The sequence below is a fragment of the Drosophila ananassae genome, assembly GCF_017639315.1.
Source record: "Drosophila ananassae strain 14024-0371.13 chromosome 4 unlocalized genomic scaffold, ASM1763931v2 tig00000061, whole genome shotgun sequence".
Lineage (NCBI taxonomy): Eukaryota > Metazoa > Arthropoda > Insecta > Diptera > Drosophilidae > Drosophila > Drosophila ananassae.
The window spans coordinates 3,837,990-3,852,725 of NW_025319038.1; the positions used below are offsets into that span (position 1 = coordinate 3,837,990).

At 41.5% G+C, this 14,736-nt stretch overlaps 1 protein-coding gene across 2 annotated transcripts; it reads left to right on the top strand.

Moving 5' to 3' along the window:
* The first annotated feature begins 1,343 nt into the window (after positions 1 to 1,343).
* Positions 1,344 to 2,385, top strand: LOC26514121. 2 transcript variants are annotated; one of them, XM_032455829.2, is made up of 2 exons: positions 1,344 to 1,512; positions 1,592 to 2,385. In XM_032455829.2, exon 2 carries the CDS (start codon positions 1,599 to 1,601, stop codon positions 2,292 to 2,294), a length of 696 nt encoding a protein of 231 aa, XP_032311720.1. In that variant the 5' UTR covers positions 1,344 to 1,512; positions 1,592 to 1,598; the 3' UTR covers positions 2,295 to 2,385. The 2 variants fall into 2 exon arrangements, with proteins under 2 accessions (XP_032311720.1, XP_044573672.1); XM_044717737.1 differs by having other exon boundaries at positions 1,344 to 1,489.
* Positions 2,386 to 14,736: the final 12,351 nt, after the last annotated feature.

A 14,736-nucleotide genomic window follows, 5' to 3' on the forward strand; every position in this document is an offset into this window, starting at 1 on the left:
AGATATGTTTGTTACTATCATATCAGCAACTTTTGTTCTAAAACTTTTTGAAATACCTTAAACTTACGTTAAAAAATTAAAAAACGTTGTTAATTAAAAAATGTATAACTTCATCAAGGAAGGTATTTAAACTTTACACCGTTGAAAACATTTTTTTTAAATATCTATTTAACTTTCTTTAAGATCAACCGTCGTAATACTAGACAAAAAAATATACTAAATATAAATTTGTTTTTTTTAACTTTTTTTCAAAATTTTTTGCCTCATTTTATCTTACTTATATTGCACATGGAGATATCCCTTGAGATTACTCAAATTTTGATATATCGCCTGTACCTGGCAAAATTTGTTAACTCAAGATAATAGTCCTATAGGTGGAGCTACTAAATTTGTGCAGTCACCTGTGAAGCTTGGTGTAACGTACACATACATTTGTACCCTGCAGTTCCAGTGTTAAGGAGTTCCTTGTGGAACTCTCTATTACCTGCTCACCATACATGAGGAATTCCCCAGTGCTGGTATATGAAATTCGTTAAGGAATTTTTGTATGGGATGTCCTATGCATCGGTGACCTGGGGAATTTTCTCCCTAACTAGTTAGGGAATTTCCCCAGGAATTCCTGCAAAGAAATCCTAGGGAAGGTGTTTGGTATTCTTTGCAAAGAACTCATCAAAGAACTCCTTGGTCATTTTTTGCAAAGAAATCCCAAGGAAGGTCTTTAAGAAATTAAAAAAAAAAATCGTTGGTGAGATCATTGTAGTTTTTTACAAAAGTTTTAAAGGAAATCCTAAGGAATTTCTCGAGAAACTCGTTAAGAAAAAAAGGAAAAATCCCCAAATAAATTTTTGAACTGAATTTAATTTTATTTCTATAATTCCCATTTTAATTTTATTTTTAAGGAATGTATTTCTTAATTATAATTTCATTTATTTCTTAATTATTATTTCAAATTATTATTATTTTTATTAATATTATTTTTATTATTCATTATTATTCATATTATTTTTATTTTTCTTATATTTAGCTTTATTTTCTGCATTTTTCGCTAGTACCAAGGCCAGTCGCAGTTGTCTTTCTGGAGGTACCACCGGATTGACAAGAGAAATTGCATCTGAAATAACATGTTTTATTGGAATAATTATTTTTAAAAAATTATTTTTATTCTTACCTAGTTACCTGGGAAGAAATTTTTAAACGTTTTGAGGCCATCCTTTCCACTTACTCCATGCACGTTGTGGGTGGATATTATATCTTTACTCAGCACCTTCTGCACCAAAAAATTAGTAAGAAATTAATGGATTTTTTTTTTAATTTTTAATATGCTGTGCACACTGATTTCGTTTCACGTTTTAAGATTACTCGGAACCAATGTGCGGTGCATCAAAAGTCTTAAAGTTCAGTTGCATTTGCGCTTTTATAGCCTTTTTGTTTTCCAATTAGCGCAACAACATTTATTTAAGCAACAATCCTATTTATTTTATCAAATAAGGTACAGTTAAGTAAATGTACAGGGTGCGTACGGTATTTGAGGACATTGATATATGAGGCTGCCATTTTGTACCTAGTGTTGTGATCTTTTTATTCTTTTTAGATTAACAATGGAGGACAATATTCTAACTCAAGAAATGAAAAGACATGCGGTTATCGTTGCTTTACACGCAGAGCACAGCGATCTTGAAATAAGCACATTTTTGAAAGTCGCCCGATCATTCGTTTATAAAGTTCGTCAAGAGTTGCAATCTTCTGGTGGGAATGTGAAAAGCACTGGAAAGCGTAAAAAGCACGAACAACGTTCAGATTGTGTGAAAACACCAAAATTTATTGAACAAGTTCAGGATACTGTTGACCTGGACCCTTCCAAGTCCATGAGGGCCGTCGCTAGGGACCTCAACGTTTCTGAGGGTTTAATCCGGAAAATTGTCCACGAAGACCTCCGGTACAAATCTTATGTGATGCGTAGGGGTCAGTTTATGTCAGCACAAACTCAGGATCAGCGATTAATTCGTGCAAAACGACTTTTGAACAAATTAAAACATCCTGACTGTCCGGATGACCACGTTACTCCACACTTGTGGCCACCTAGCTCACCGGATCTTAATCCTTTGGATTACTACGTATGGGGCGTACTTGAAAGGGACACCAATAAGTACCCTCACAACACGGTTGCTTCCCTTCGAACTAGTATTGCCAAAGCAATGCCCGAAATGAATAAGGATCATCTAATTCGGGCATGTAAACGTTTCCGATCGAGAATTGAAGCTGTAATTGCAGCGAACGGGGGTTTTATTGAATAATTGTTTAGTTTAAGTATCAATTAACTTGCTGTAAAAATTTGAATGAATTACAATTACTTTTGTTAAAAATACAAACAATTTAGTTTTAACAGCAATATGTCCTCAAATACCGTACGCACCATGTACTTTGTACAAATGTACTTAGATGAACTTCGTATTAAAATAAATAGACAATTTACTTGCCAACCCACACATTGCGCTAATTGGCAATAGAAAAGGCACTACAAATTTAAGCAAATCCACGTTTTTACTTTTAACTTATATATTTATGTAATATTTATTTATGTACTTACCTTTAATATATGTATATGTATGTTTCCAAAATCGAAAATATTCCTCTTGAGTTTTTCACACTTAAAACGCAGCCTGATTCGCCTATGCAAAAAATAAAATGCAAGGTATAAACCGATAAATGACCGAAAATGCTAATGATGAAACAAAAGCAATTACAAAATCGAAAATTTTGGCGCGTGCCCACATACATACGGTGCACCGGGTATGCTCGCGTTTTAAAATAATGCACTTTTAAAGGGCCTTCAAAATTTATTAACTTATTAATATTTTCTTCTAAAAAAATTGTTTTCAAAAAAATTGTATTATGTTATATAATGTGTATATATAATACTAGCTGTCCCGGCAGACTTCGTACTGTTTTTTTTTGTTGCGTTCAGAATCTTCTTTTGTGACAAAACTTAAAAGTTTTCAATGTTAAAAAAATTATCTGATACAGTAAGTCTCTGTCTCTGTCTCTGTCTCTGTCTCTGTCTCTGTCTCTGTCTCTGTCTCTGTCTCTGTCTCTGTCTCTGTCTCTCTGTCTCTCTGTCTCTCTGTCTCTCTGTCTCTCTGTCTCTCTGTCTCTCTGTCTCTCTGTCTCTCTGTCTCTCTGTCTCTCTGTCAAATATGTTTTATATTTTAATTAAAACTATATCCTCGGTCGGTTGGACGGGAGGTGGGATGTACGTATGAAGTGGGAACCATTTTTCTATTTATCTCATATTTAATACATTTTAATTTTTTTTTTTTTGCATTTATAGGGAAATTATTGAGCGAAACGATTGAGACATTCCCTATCTCTTATTCTCTATCGGCTTCAGGTCTGGTAACAACAGTTAATTGTCATCGCGCCTGTCTTCCAAACAAAAATTCGTAGGGCCTCCCGAATAATGAGCAATGGGTTATCTGCCTAAGAATAAAAACAAAACCTCGGAAAAATACTCTCCCTCTCCGCTCACTTACTTTGAGGAGAGAATTTTTTTCTGTCATCGATTGTCTTTGCATTTTCTATTGTTTTTAATGACGTTGCATCTCACTCTTTTCTCAGTGTGTCCCTCTCCAACGTTGAGGAATATTTTCCTTAGTGATTTTTTGGTACTGCAGGGTACATACACTTATGGACAAAATAATAGGTGTGTTTTTATTTCGTTTTTAACTTTTTATTTCTAAGTCATGCTTTCTCCAATCAGCTCAAAACAAAGTTTTTTTTAAAACTTATATTAATTGTCTTTAAAAGAAAAAAAGAAACAATACTATAAACCTTTTCATTAACAACAGAAATAGATTTTTTCCTAAGTTGGACATTTTTGGCTGGACACAATAATAGGTGTAAGGAACTAAACGTTTAAACTAAATGGATATTTCACTATTTTTGATCTTTTTGTACATTAAGTTGAGTATGTAGCAGTTAGTAGCTGGTATACTCGCCATTATTTTTGAGAACTTTCGTCTTGGCATGGATGATATCAACTTGCGACAAGTTCCAATTGGGATGGAGTACCATGCTCTTTGAACAATATCGCAAAGTTGGTTTTTATTTTGACAAGAAGACTTTCCTATCTCTCTTTTGAGTTCACCCCAGAGATTTTCGATGGGATTAAGGTCAGGGGATTGATTCGGCCATTCAAGAACATCCACATTTAGTTCACGAAAACACTCCCTGACAAGTAGAGAGGCGTGTTTTGGGTCGTTATCCTGCTGGAACTTCCATAAAATTGGCATATTATCCTCAGCATATGGCAGCATCACTGTCTCCAATAAGTCTCTGTATACGAATCTGTCCATTATTCCATCAATGAGATGAATCGGACCAACATCATTCCATGAAAAGCAGACCCATACCATTAGGCTCCCACCTCCATGTTTTACAGTCTCACAGGTGTACTTGGGATCAAATTCTTTGCCTTTCGGACGGTGAACATTCCTTTTAGCATCATTTCCTAATAAATTTATTTTGGTTTCGTCACTCCAGAGACTGTTATGCCATTTTTTCACACCCTCCGGTCCTGACCAGGCTTTACGATCTAGAGCAAATTGTTTCCTCATCTTTTTATTTTTCGGCCGAAGCAAAGGAGCTTTGCGGGCAACCTACCAGGTAGGAGTAGGTTTGCCATTGCCAAACCTCGCCGAATGGTCCGTGATGACACAATATTTCCAATTTCGTTGGAAATCGTCCTGGAAGACTTGAACGGGTCTCGTTTAACTAACTGAACCGTGCGATCATCGACCCTAGATGATGTTTTTCTGGGTGCTCACCGAGTTTCACCTACTTGTTTCGGTTTTAACGCATTGGTTACAAAATTGTGAGATCGTTTCATTAAAACAGCAATCGATTTATATGTTTTTCCTTCATCTCGGAGTCGTCGAATGAGCTTCCTCTCTTCCGCACTGCAATGTCTCCCACGGCCCATCTAACGCAATATTAGTGATTGTTAAGTCCCCATTTAGTTAAGTTATCGTAATACCTTACCTTCTGCAACCAAATTATCCTAATTAGTTTTAGATTAAAGTTTTGCTCGACACACCTATTTTATTGTCCAGGCGAATTTGTAGTCTGAGCAATAAAATATTCACAATTTTCTTCAGAGAGCTTCTGACTTCCGGGAATTCACCAAAAATTGATCGTAACAAAGGGACCAGATTAAAAAAGTATGGTTTTCCCATAATATGTTATATATATCCCATGTTATATATATGTACATGGATGTGTGTATATATGTTTTCCGTTTTTATACCTTTGCAGAGGGTATTATAATTTTGGTCACAAGTGTTCAACTCAGTAACGGACCCTATAAATTATAATTGAAATAAATTAATTGAAAGAAATAAATTATCATGATCACCTCCTAAATCGATACTTAAGTACATGTCCGTCTATCCGTCTGCCTATTTTTTTCTCCCGAACTAGTCTCTCAGTTTTCAAGCTATCGAATTTAAACTTTGCACACATCCTTCTTTATTTTGCACGCAGTGTTTTACTCGACCGAGCAAAGATTGGTTGACTATATCCTACACCAGCCATATAAGTGAACGATCCAAAAATGCCGAATTCATAAGGCGAGGTTTAATTTGTATTTTAATTTATTATGGGTCTATTTAGCCCCAAAACAAATTCCGCGATCCAAAACAATGCCGAATAACAAGTGCATAAAAACTTAAGAGCTTGCGCATAAGCTCCACCAAAGCTCCCAAAATGCATGCGTTACAAAACAACAACAAAGCGCATGCGAATCTGGGAGAATCAAAAGAATATGGAACGGCTGATAACGGGCAATTAGTGGACCGCTGCGGCTAGATACATTGCGAAAATAATTAGTAATAATTATGATATTTGATGCAACAAACCCCAAAATACAATATTGGAAAGTAAATTGAAATTTAACCGTGAAATCTTCTATTTATTCGGCCGCTATTGATAAATATTAATGTTACATTTTGGTGACCCCGATGTGTTTTCATCCCGGTTTATTATTGTGATCAGCATTAAAAGTGCCACTAAACGCCGGCACTAAACGACGTTGTGTCACAAAGATGAATTTTAATGGCACAATGGAGTCGGGAGATGTAGCTACTTGACCAAGTTGGAGAAGCTCAGGTGGAGATTACTGACGCTAACTATGATGTTGCCCTTGATATTTTGCGCAACCGTTTTAGTAACCGACGATTATTCGTCCAGGCTCACATCATCGAGATCCTGCAGCTAAGGGTGGTTGAGCCGGGATCCGTTATAATACTTCGGGAGTTATCCGACCGATTTAATGGTCTTATGCGGGCCCTCCTGAGCTCCGGGACGTCGGCCGAAATTCAAGGGATCCTTATCCAGATCATCTTCCAAACGCTGGACCCTGCCACAAAGGCCAAGTGGGAAGACTCTCTAGTAGGAAGCAGTGATGAAAGCCTGCCAACTTGGGAATCTATGGCTCGGTTTCTTGAAAGATGTTCCAACGTACCCTTGAGACTTTGTATTTGGCCTTAGCTCCGAATTTGCCAGCGAATCAGGCGAGCCGACGTAGGCTGTTTAATAATCGATCGTGCATGATCCTAAATGCTCCGCCTGCTTCGTGTGCGCTGTGCGGCATCCTGGTACACGCTGTGCCTTCTTGCCCAGGGTTCCTCGCCTTGTCAGTTAAGGAACAATACGATGCGGTCCGGTCTCTTGCCCTTTGCTTTGTTTGCCTCAAGTCTGAGCACTTAGCCCGCGGATGCTCATCCTCTTGCTGTCCAACTTGCAATCGCTGACATCATGCGCTATTGCAACCTTGCGAGGAATTATCTGGCGCCACTTTCGTTCCCGCTTCCGGTTTGAATCCGGCCAATGAAGCTGTGGTTGCATCTTCTCAGGCTCCTCCAGCTAATACTCTTGTTACGCAGGACCGCTTGCCTGAAGTAGTGTTCTGCTAATTGGAGCAAGCCTGTTTTTGGATCTGCTCTCAGTCGGTCAAATCCAGCTAGGAGACGGTCTGCCTCTGGTGCAGAAGGCACGTTTTGGATGGGTAGTTTCTGGAGGAGGTGGCACCCCAGGAAAACCACGTTTGGCAGCCTCATGAAAAATGATTCCTGCTGACTGCGCAAACCCTTTTGACGATTGCCTCGATTATCGTTTCCACCAATTCTGGGAACTGGATGCCTGCACTTCCCCTATCGTTCAGGCTACTAATGAGGAGCTCAATTGCAAGGCCCACTTCGCCATGCACCACGTCCGTCTTGAATCAGGTGCTTATTCAGTTCGCCTTCCAATCAAGCACATTATGGAGCTTTTAGGAGAATTTTACGCACGGGCTTTGGGGCGGTTCCAATCACTTGAGCACAAGCTGGATCGTCATCCGAATTCAAGGACCCAATATACGTCGTTCATCAAGGTACCGTCTCTGGTACCGTAGTAATTGCGAGGTAAGTGCCACTATTTCCTTCTAAGCTCAGAGTTGTGTTTGACGGTTCAGCTGCTACATCCAGGTTATTCCCTCAATGATGTCCTGATGTCCGCCCCCGAGATTCAACCTAAGCTTTTGCATACCATGCTTCGGTTTTAGTCTCACCTTGTAGCTTTGACTGGAGACATTTGCAAGATTTACCGCTGCGTAAGGGTCTTTCCGGATGATAGTTTGCTGCAGTGTATCCTCTGGAGAGATTCTATCCATGATAACGTGAAGGTTTTTAAGCTCGACATTGTGACGTAAGGTACAAAGCCAGCGTCTTTTCTATTGTTCGCTCAATGCACCAGCTGGCTAAGGATGAAGGTGCCAGTTTCCCCGTTGGCTCTCGTGTTGTCCTCCAGGACTTTTATATGGACGACCTCATATCTGGTGCCCCGACGAACACTGAAGCTATTGAAATAACAGCTCAGACATCGAGCTTGTTGAACAAGGGTCAGTTTTAATTAAGAAAATGGTGCTCCAACATCCCAGAGGTTTTGGAAGGCGTACCCGAAGGATATAGAGAGTCATACCTAAAATTTGACGTTGGCATTCACAAAGACTCTTAGCTTAGGACGCTTAGCATACGATCCCTCTGCTGACCTTCTGCTGTTTTCTTTTCAAGCTCTTCAGCCCACCGCCAAACCAACCAGGAGATTTATTCTATCTTCCGTCGCTCGGTTTTATGGCCCGATGGGCTTGGTAGGTCCTGTCGTCACTAGGGCAAAGATATTATTGCAGAAGCTGTGCAGAGAAAATTTATCATGGGTTAAAAGCCTTCCCATCCCTTCTCTCCGAGTAGTTGCAATTCTGTTCCAGTTTTGACCAAAATCAGCGAATTAAGTTTTTTCGTTTAGTCATTCCCTGCCAAGAAAGGTTGGAGGTCCACGGAGTCTGCGACGGTAGCTTGGATGCGTATGGAGGTTGCGTACATGTATTGTCAGGGTCTGATTGTCGGCTGTTATGCTCAAAGAGTCAAGTGGCACCCATGAAACTCAGACAATACCGAAGCTGGAACTATCTGGACCTGAGTTACTAGCAAGACTGATGGGTGAAGTTGCTGATCTTGGAACATATAAAGGAGATTATTATTGTTGGTGTGACTCCTCGGTTGCCCTATCTTGGATTCAAGATGAACCTGCTCGATTTAACTTATTTGTTTCTAATCGCGTCTCTTCCATACAGGAGCTCACCAAGGCAATGAAATGGCTTTTTGTCCCTACTGCATTTAACCCAGCCGATCTACTGTCAAGAGGTTCTCTTCTCTCTGAGCTATTAAACTCCCAACTTTGGTCCCAGGACCCTCCATTTCTTCGAGATTCAAAAGATGATTGGCCCATCGCTATTGTGGCCGAAAAGGCAACTATCGAACTTGGGCTCCACCCAGGGATATCGCCGCATTGTTGCCAACTCGTTCCCCGCCCTACAGAGAGTGTCCGCATACATTTACAAATTTTCTGTCCAAGGGATTACAAGTGATTTCTGTCCAGGATCTCCAAGGCGGAACCCATCTGCTGTTGCGCGTCGTCCAGCTTACCAAGTCTAACGAAAAGATAAGCTTACTAAAGTCGCGCAGATTGATTCCACCCTCAAGCTCGTTTGTCTCACTTGCTCCTTTTGTGGATGGTGCTGGTTTGCTTAGTGTTAACGGGCGATTGCGGAACTCTGCGCTGGATTTTGATGGACGTTATCCGATCATTCTTCCCAGAGGCCATCCCGTAACTTCGGCTATAGTGACTCACTTTCACGAGAAGAACCTGCACTCTGGCCCTCGGACACTAATTGCGAAAATCCGTTCTCAATACTGGCCCATTGGGGGGAGGAAGACCGTTTCAAGGGTTTTGAACAAATGCATACGCTGTTTTCGCGATAACCCTCGTCTACTGGTGCATGTTATGGCTGATCTTCCTACCGAGAGAGTTGAACGATTCAAAAGCTTTGATGTAACAGGTGTGGATTTTTGCGGACCGTTTTCCTACAAGGCAGAGTCTCGGAATAAGCGCTCTTTTAAATGTTAAGGGAGCGATTCATCTGCTTCAGTACGAAGGCAATCTTCGGTACAAAGCTTTGTTTCTGAGCGCGCTCCAACGGTTTATTTGTACGCGACGTACACCCAGACAGATATGGTCATATAATGCTACCAATTTTGTATCGGGCAGTTGGTCCCGCAATTCTTTCCTTCGAGGTATTGAGGACTTTGTTATGCCGCATAGCCTCTATCATTATTTCTAGACCCCTTGTGTCGAATTCAGAAAATCCTGCGGACCTAGATGTACTAACTCCGGCTCATTTTCTAAATAGCGGCCCTCCCTCAACGTTCATCGAACCGGACCTTACTGCCCTAAACTTCAACCGTCTGGATGGGTGGCAGAGAGTCTCCTTCTTGCGGCAAGTTTTTTGAGCGCGTTGAAAGGAGGAGTATCTTACGATGTTGCAGCAGCGTTCCGAATGGCGCACCCCTGGCCCTTTAGTTTCTTTTAGTGACATAGTCCTGGTGAAGGATGAGAATCTACCCTCAATAACGTGAACTCTGGTTGGCCACCAAAATTGATATCAGGTATTTTGGGCTTGGCATGCAGCTTCGTCACCGGTATATTACCTCGTCAAGAGGTTTTATATATAATTTAACAAGTCTAGCACAGACTAAATCACTAGGGTCTAGGTGTATCTTATCAGCGACAAATAAGCACAGTGCCAATAAGCACAAATAAACACAGGTTGGGTAGCCGTTGCAAATTTACCAATGTGCAGGTATTTTATGGTGGGAAGAACTTGGAACTAAGCACAGCTGGGTGCATGTCCTACAATGAGCTTGTTGGGGTTTTTCTCTTCTTCTTTTTTCGACAGCCACATTTGACGCAGTGGGGGCCTGGACCAGTGTAGTCTTTTTATTTCCAGCATTTGTAGAATTAGTAGGGGGTGCCGCAACCTGCGACCCCTCTGAAGTAGCCATGAGTCCAGACGAACTTTCAAAAGCATGACCCAATTTCGCCTTAAGGCTCAGAAAAGGGGTAAAGGGATTCCAGATCCAGAACCTTATGATTAAGCTCATCAATTTTTTAGTGGGAGTCGTTTCCAATGACGCAACTTTCACATTGCCACAGTAAGTTTGGAATGTTTATTAGAAGTTTCATAGCCTCAGAGGGCAAATCAACACCAGCGGCAAATCGATGAGAACCGAACGGCCTCGCACCCACTAAGCTGCATAGCAGTAACTTCACCACTGCACTTAGTATAAGCGAGCGGCGACATTTGCAGAAAATACAATGTCCGAACGCAAAGAAAGCTAAATGAGGACTGAAAACTTACTTTCAGAAAAAATTAAAATCCGTCATCCACGTAGAGGTAACATATTTTGCTAATTTCTTCCCGCAGCACAACATTGATGGCTCTTTGAAAAATACTACCAGGCCGAAAAGTAGTCGACAAAATTCGTTATTCCCTCCATTAACTGAGAACGAGGTTTTTTCTCGGCCTTTTTCAGGCAGGTATATTTGATGATACTCTGACTTCAAGTCAAGAGTAGTCAAGAATTTGGCTTTTCCCAAGTTCGTTAGAATCATGGGTATACTTGGCATGGGATAGCGATCGGCGACTTATCGCTCGTTTAGCTTTCTGAATGCCATTATCGTCAGTCTCTTTTTTGTGAACCACCCAAGAAGGGCTGTTGTATGAGGATCTGGGACGGTCTAATTATACCATTATTCAGCAGTTTCTTGATTTCTTTATTAAAATAGTCTGCTGTCCCCATAAGAAAGGGATATAATTTGGAGTAGACGGGTTCGTCGCTCATAGTTTGAATAGTAGCGATGACCGAGGTGTTAAAGCTACATAAGTGCCTCGTTAGAGTTCGAAAACACCTAAATTCTTTTTAGAATCATTTTTTTTAATTCGGCTTTCGACGATCATGTTACTACTATGTCATCGATTATGGTGAAATTGGCGTTTTCATGGTCAAAGAATTTTATTACGATTCTGCCTAAGTCCAATGCTACTCCTGCTCGCTTCCAACGTTGGTCTTGGCTATATTATTAACGCGTTGGCTTCTTTGCCTATCTAGAATTCTAGCCAGGCTAAAATTGCATCGAAATTTAATACTGTGTTGTGTGACGTGAGGAGAGCGGTACCGCAAATTTTGTTTTTAATAATAACAACGGTCTCGTAGGGCTTCGCTGCCATCATATCTTTTCATTAATTCATATGCATATGAATACAACCTGCCTCCACGACACGTATTCGTCGTTGCTTCCATTGTTGTTGGCCTATGTTGGCCATTAAATGTTGGCGTATATTTTATAATGTCTATTTTGACATTTTATTTCTCGGTTCGGTAATACCCTTTGATAATCCTGAACCTGCGGCGCTTGAACCGTCAGCACGGTAACCTGCACTCTAACAGATTCTAACTCTGAGGCAGATTCGCTTTTTAAACGCTCTTCTTGCGCGCCAAGGGCGGTGCCGACAGCATTTGCGACAATCGCCTGGACCATTGGAGGTCCACGGAGTCTGCGACGGTAGCTTGGATGCGTATGGAGGTTGCGTACATGTATTGTCAGGGTCTGATTGTCGGCTGTTATGCTCAAAGAGTCAAGTGGCACCCATGAAACTCAGACAATACCGAAGCTGGAACTATCTGGACCTGAGTTACTAGCAAGACTGATGGGTGAAGTTGCTGATCTTGGAACATATAAAGGAGATTATTATTGTTGGTGTGACTCCTCGGTTGCCCTATCTTGGATTCAAGATGAACCTGCTCGATTTAACTTATTTGTTTCTAATCGCGTCTCTTTCATACAGGAGCTCACCAAGGCAATGAAATGGCTTTTTGTCCCTACTGCATTTAACCCAGCCGATCTACTGTCAAGAGGTTCTCTTCTCTCTGAGCTATTAAACTCCCAACTTTGGTCCCAGGACCCTCCATTTCTTCGAGATTCAAAAGATGATTGGCCCATCGCTATTGTGGCCGAAAAGGCAACTATCGAACTTGGGCTCCACCCAGGGATATCGCCGCATTGTTGCCAACTCGTTCCCCGCCCTACAGAGAGTGTCCGCATACATTTACAAATTTTCTGTCCAAGGGATTACAAGTGATTTCTGTCCAGGATCTCCAAGGCGGAACCCATCTGCTGTTGCGCGTCGTCCAGCTTACCAAGTCTAACGAAAAGATAAGCTTACTAAAGTCGCGCAGATTGATTCCACCCTCAAGCTCGTTTGTCTCACTTGCTCCTTTTGTGGATGGTGCTGGTTTGCTTAGTGTTAACGGGCGATTGCGGAACTCTGCGCTGGATTTTGATGGACGTTATCCGATCATTCTTCCCAGAGGCCATCCCGTAACTTCGGCTATAGTGACTCACTTTCACGAGAAGAACCTGCACTCTGGCCCTCGGACACTAATTGCGAAAATCCGTTCTCAATACTGGCCCATTGGGGGGAGGAAGACCGTTTCAAGGGTTTTGAACAAATGCATACGCTGTTTTCGCGATAACCCTCGTCTACTGGTGCATGTTATGGCTGATCTTCCTACCGAGAGAGTTGAACGATTCAAAAGCTTTGATGTAACAGGTGTGGATTTTTGCGGACCGTTTTCCTACAAGGCAGAGTCTCGGAATAAGCGCTCTTTTAAATGTTAAGGGAGCGATTCATCTGCTTCAGTACGAAGGCAATCTTCGGTACAAAGCTTTGTTTCTGAGCGCGCTCCAACGGTTTATTTGTACGCGACGTACACCCAGACAGATATGGTCATATAATGCTACCAATTTTGTTTCGGGCAGTTGGTCCCGCAATTCTTTCCTTCGAGGTATTGAGGACTTTGTTATGCCGCATAGCCTCTATCATTATTTCTAGACCCCTTGTGTCGAATTCAGAAAATCCTGCGGACCTAGATGTACTAACTCCGGCTCATTTTCTAAATAGCGGCCCTCCCTCAACGTTCATCGAACCGGACCTTACTGCCCTAAACTTCAACCGTCTGGATGGGTGGCAGAGAGTCTCCTTCTTGCGGCAAGTTTTTTGAGCGCGTTGAAAGGAGGAGTATCTTACGATGTTGCAGCAGCGTTCCGAATGGCGCACCCCTGGCCCTTTAGTTTCTTTTAGTGACATAGTCCTGGTGAAGGATGAGAATCTACCCTCAATAACGTGAACTCTGGTTGGCCACCAAAATTGATATCAGGTATTTTGGGCTTGGCATGCAGCTTCGTCACCGGTATATTACCTCGTCAAGAGGTTTTATATATAATTTAACAAGTCTAGCACAGACTAAATCACTAGGGTCTAGGTGTATCTTATCAGCGACAAATAAGCACAGTGCCAATAAGCACAAATAAACACAGGTTGGGTAGCCGTTGCAAATTTACCAATGTGCAGGTATTTTATGGTGGGAAGAACTTGGAACTAAGCACAGCTGGGTGCATGTCCTACAATGAGCTTGTTGGGGTTTTTCTCTTCTTCTTTTTTCGACAGCCACATTTGACGCAGTGGGGGCCTGGACCAGTGTAGTCTTTTTATTTCCAGCATTTGTAGAATTAGTAGGGGGTGCCGCAACCTGCGACCCCTCTGAAGTAGCCATGAGTCCAGACGAACTTTCAAAAGCATGACCCAATTTCGCCTTAAGGCTCAGAAAAGGGGTAAAGGGATTCCAGATCCAGAACCTTATGATTAAGCTCATCAATTTTTTAGTGGGAGTCGTTTCCAATGACGCAACTTTCACATTGCCACAGTAAGTTTGGAATGTTTATTAGAAGTTTCATAGCCTCAGAGGGCAAATCAACACCAGCGGCAAATCGATGAGAACCGAACGGCCTCGCACCCACTAAGCTGCATAGCAGTAACTTCACCACTGCACTTAGTATAAGCGAGCGGCGACATTTGCAGAAAATACAATGTCCGAACGCAAAGAAAGCTAAATGAGGACTGAAAACTTACTTTCAGAAAAAATTAAAATCCGTCATCCACGTAGAGGTAACATATTTTGCTAATTTCTTCCCGCAGCACAACATTGATGGCTCTTTGAAAAATACTACCAGGCCGAAAAGTAGTCGACAAAATTCGTTATTCCCTCCATTAACTGAGAACGAGGTTTTTTCTCGGCCTTTTTCAGGCAGGTATATTTGATGATACTCTGACTTCAAGTCAAGAGTAGTCAAGAATTTGGCTTTTCCCAAGTTCGTTAGAATCATGGGTATACTTGGCATGGGATAGCGATCGGCGACTTATCGCTCGTTTAGCTTTCTGAATGCCATTATCGTCAGTCTCTTTTT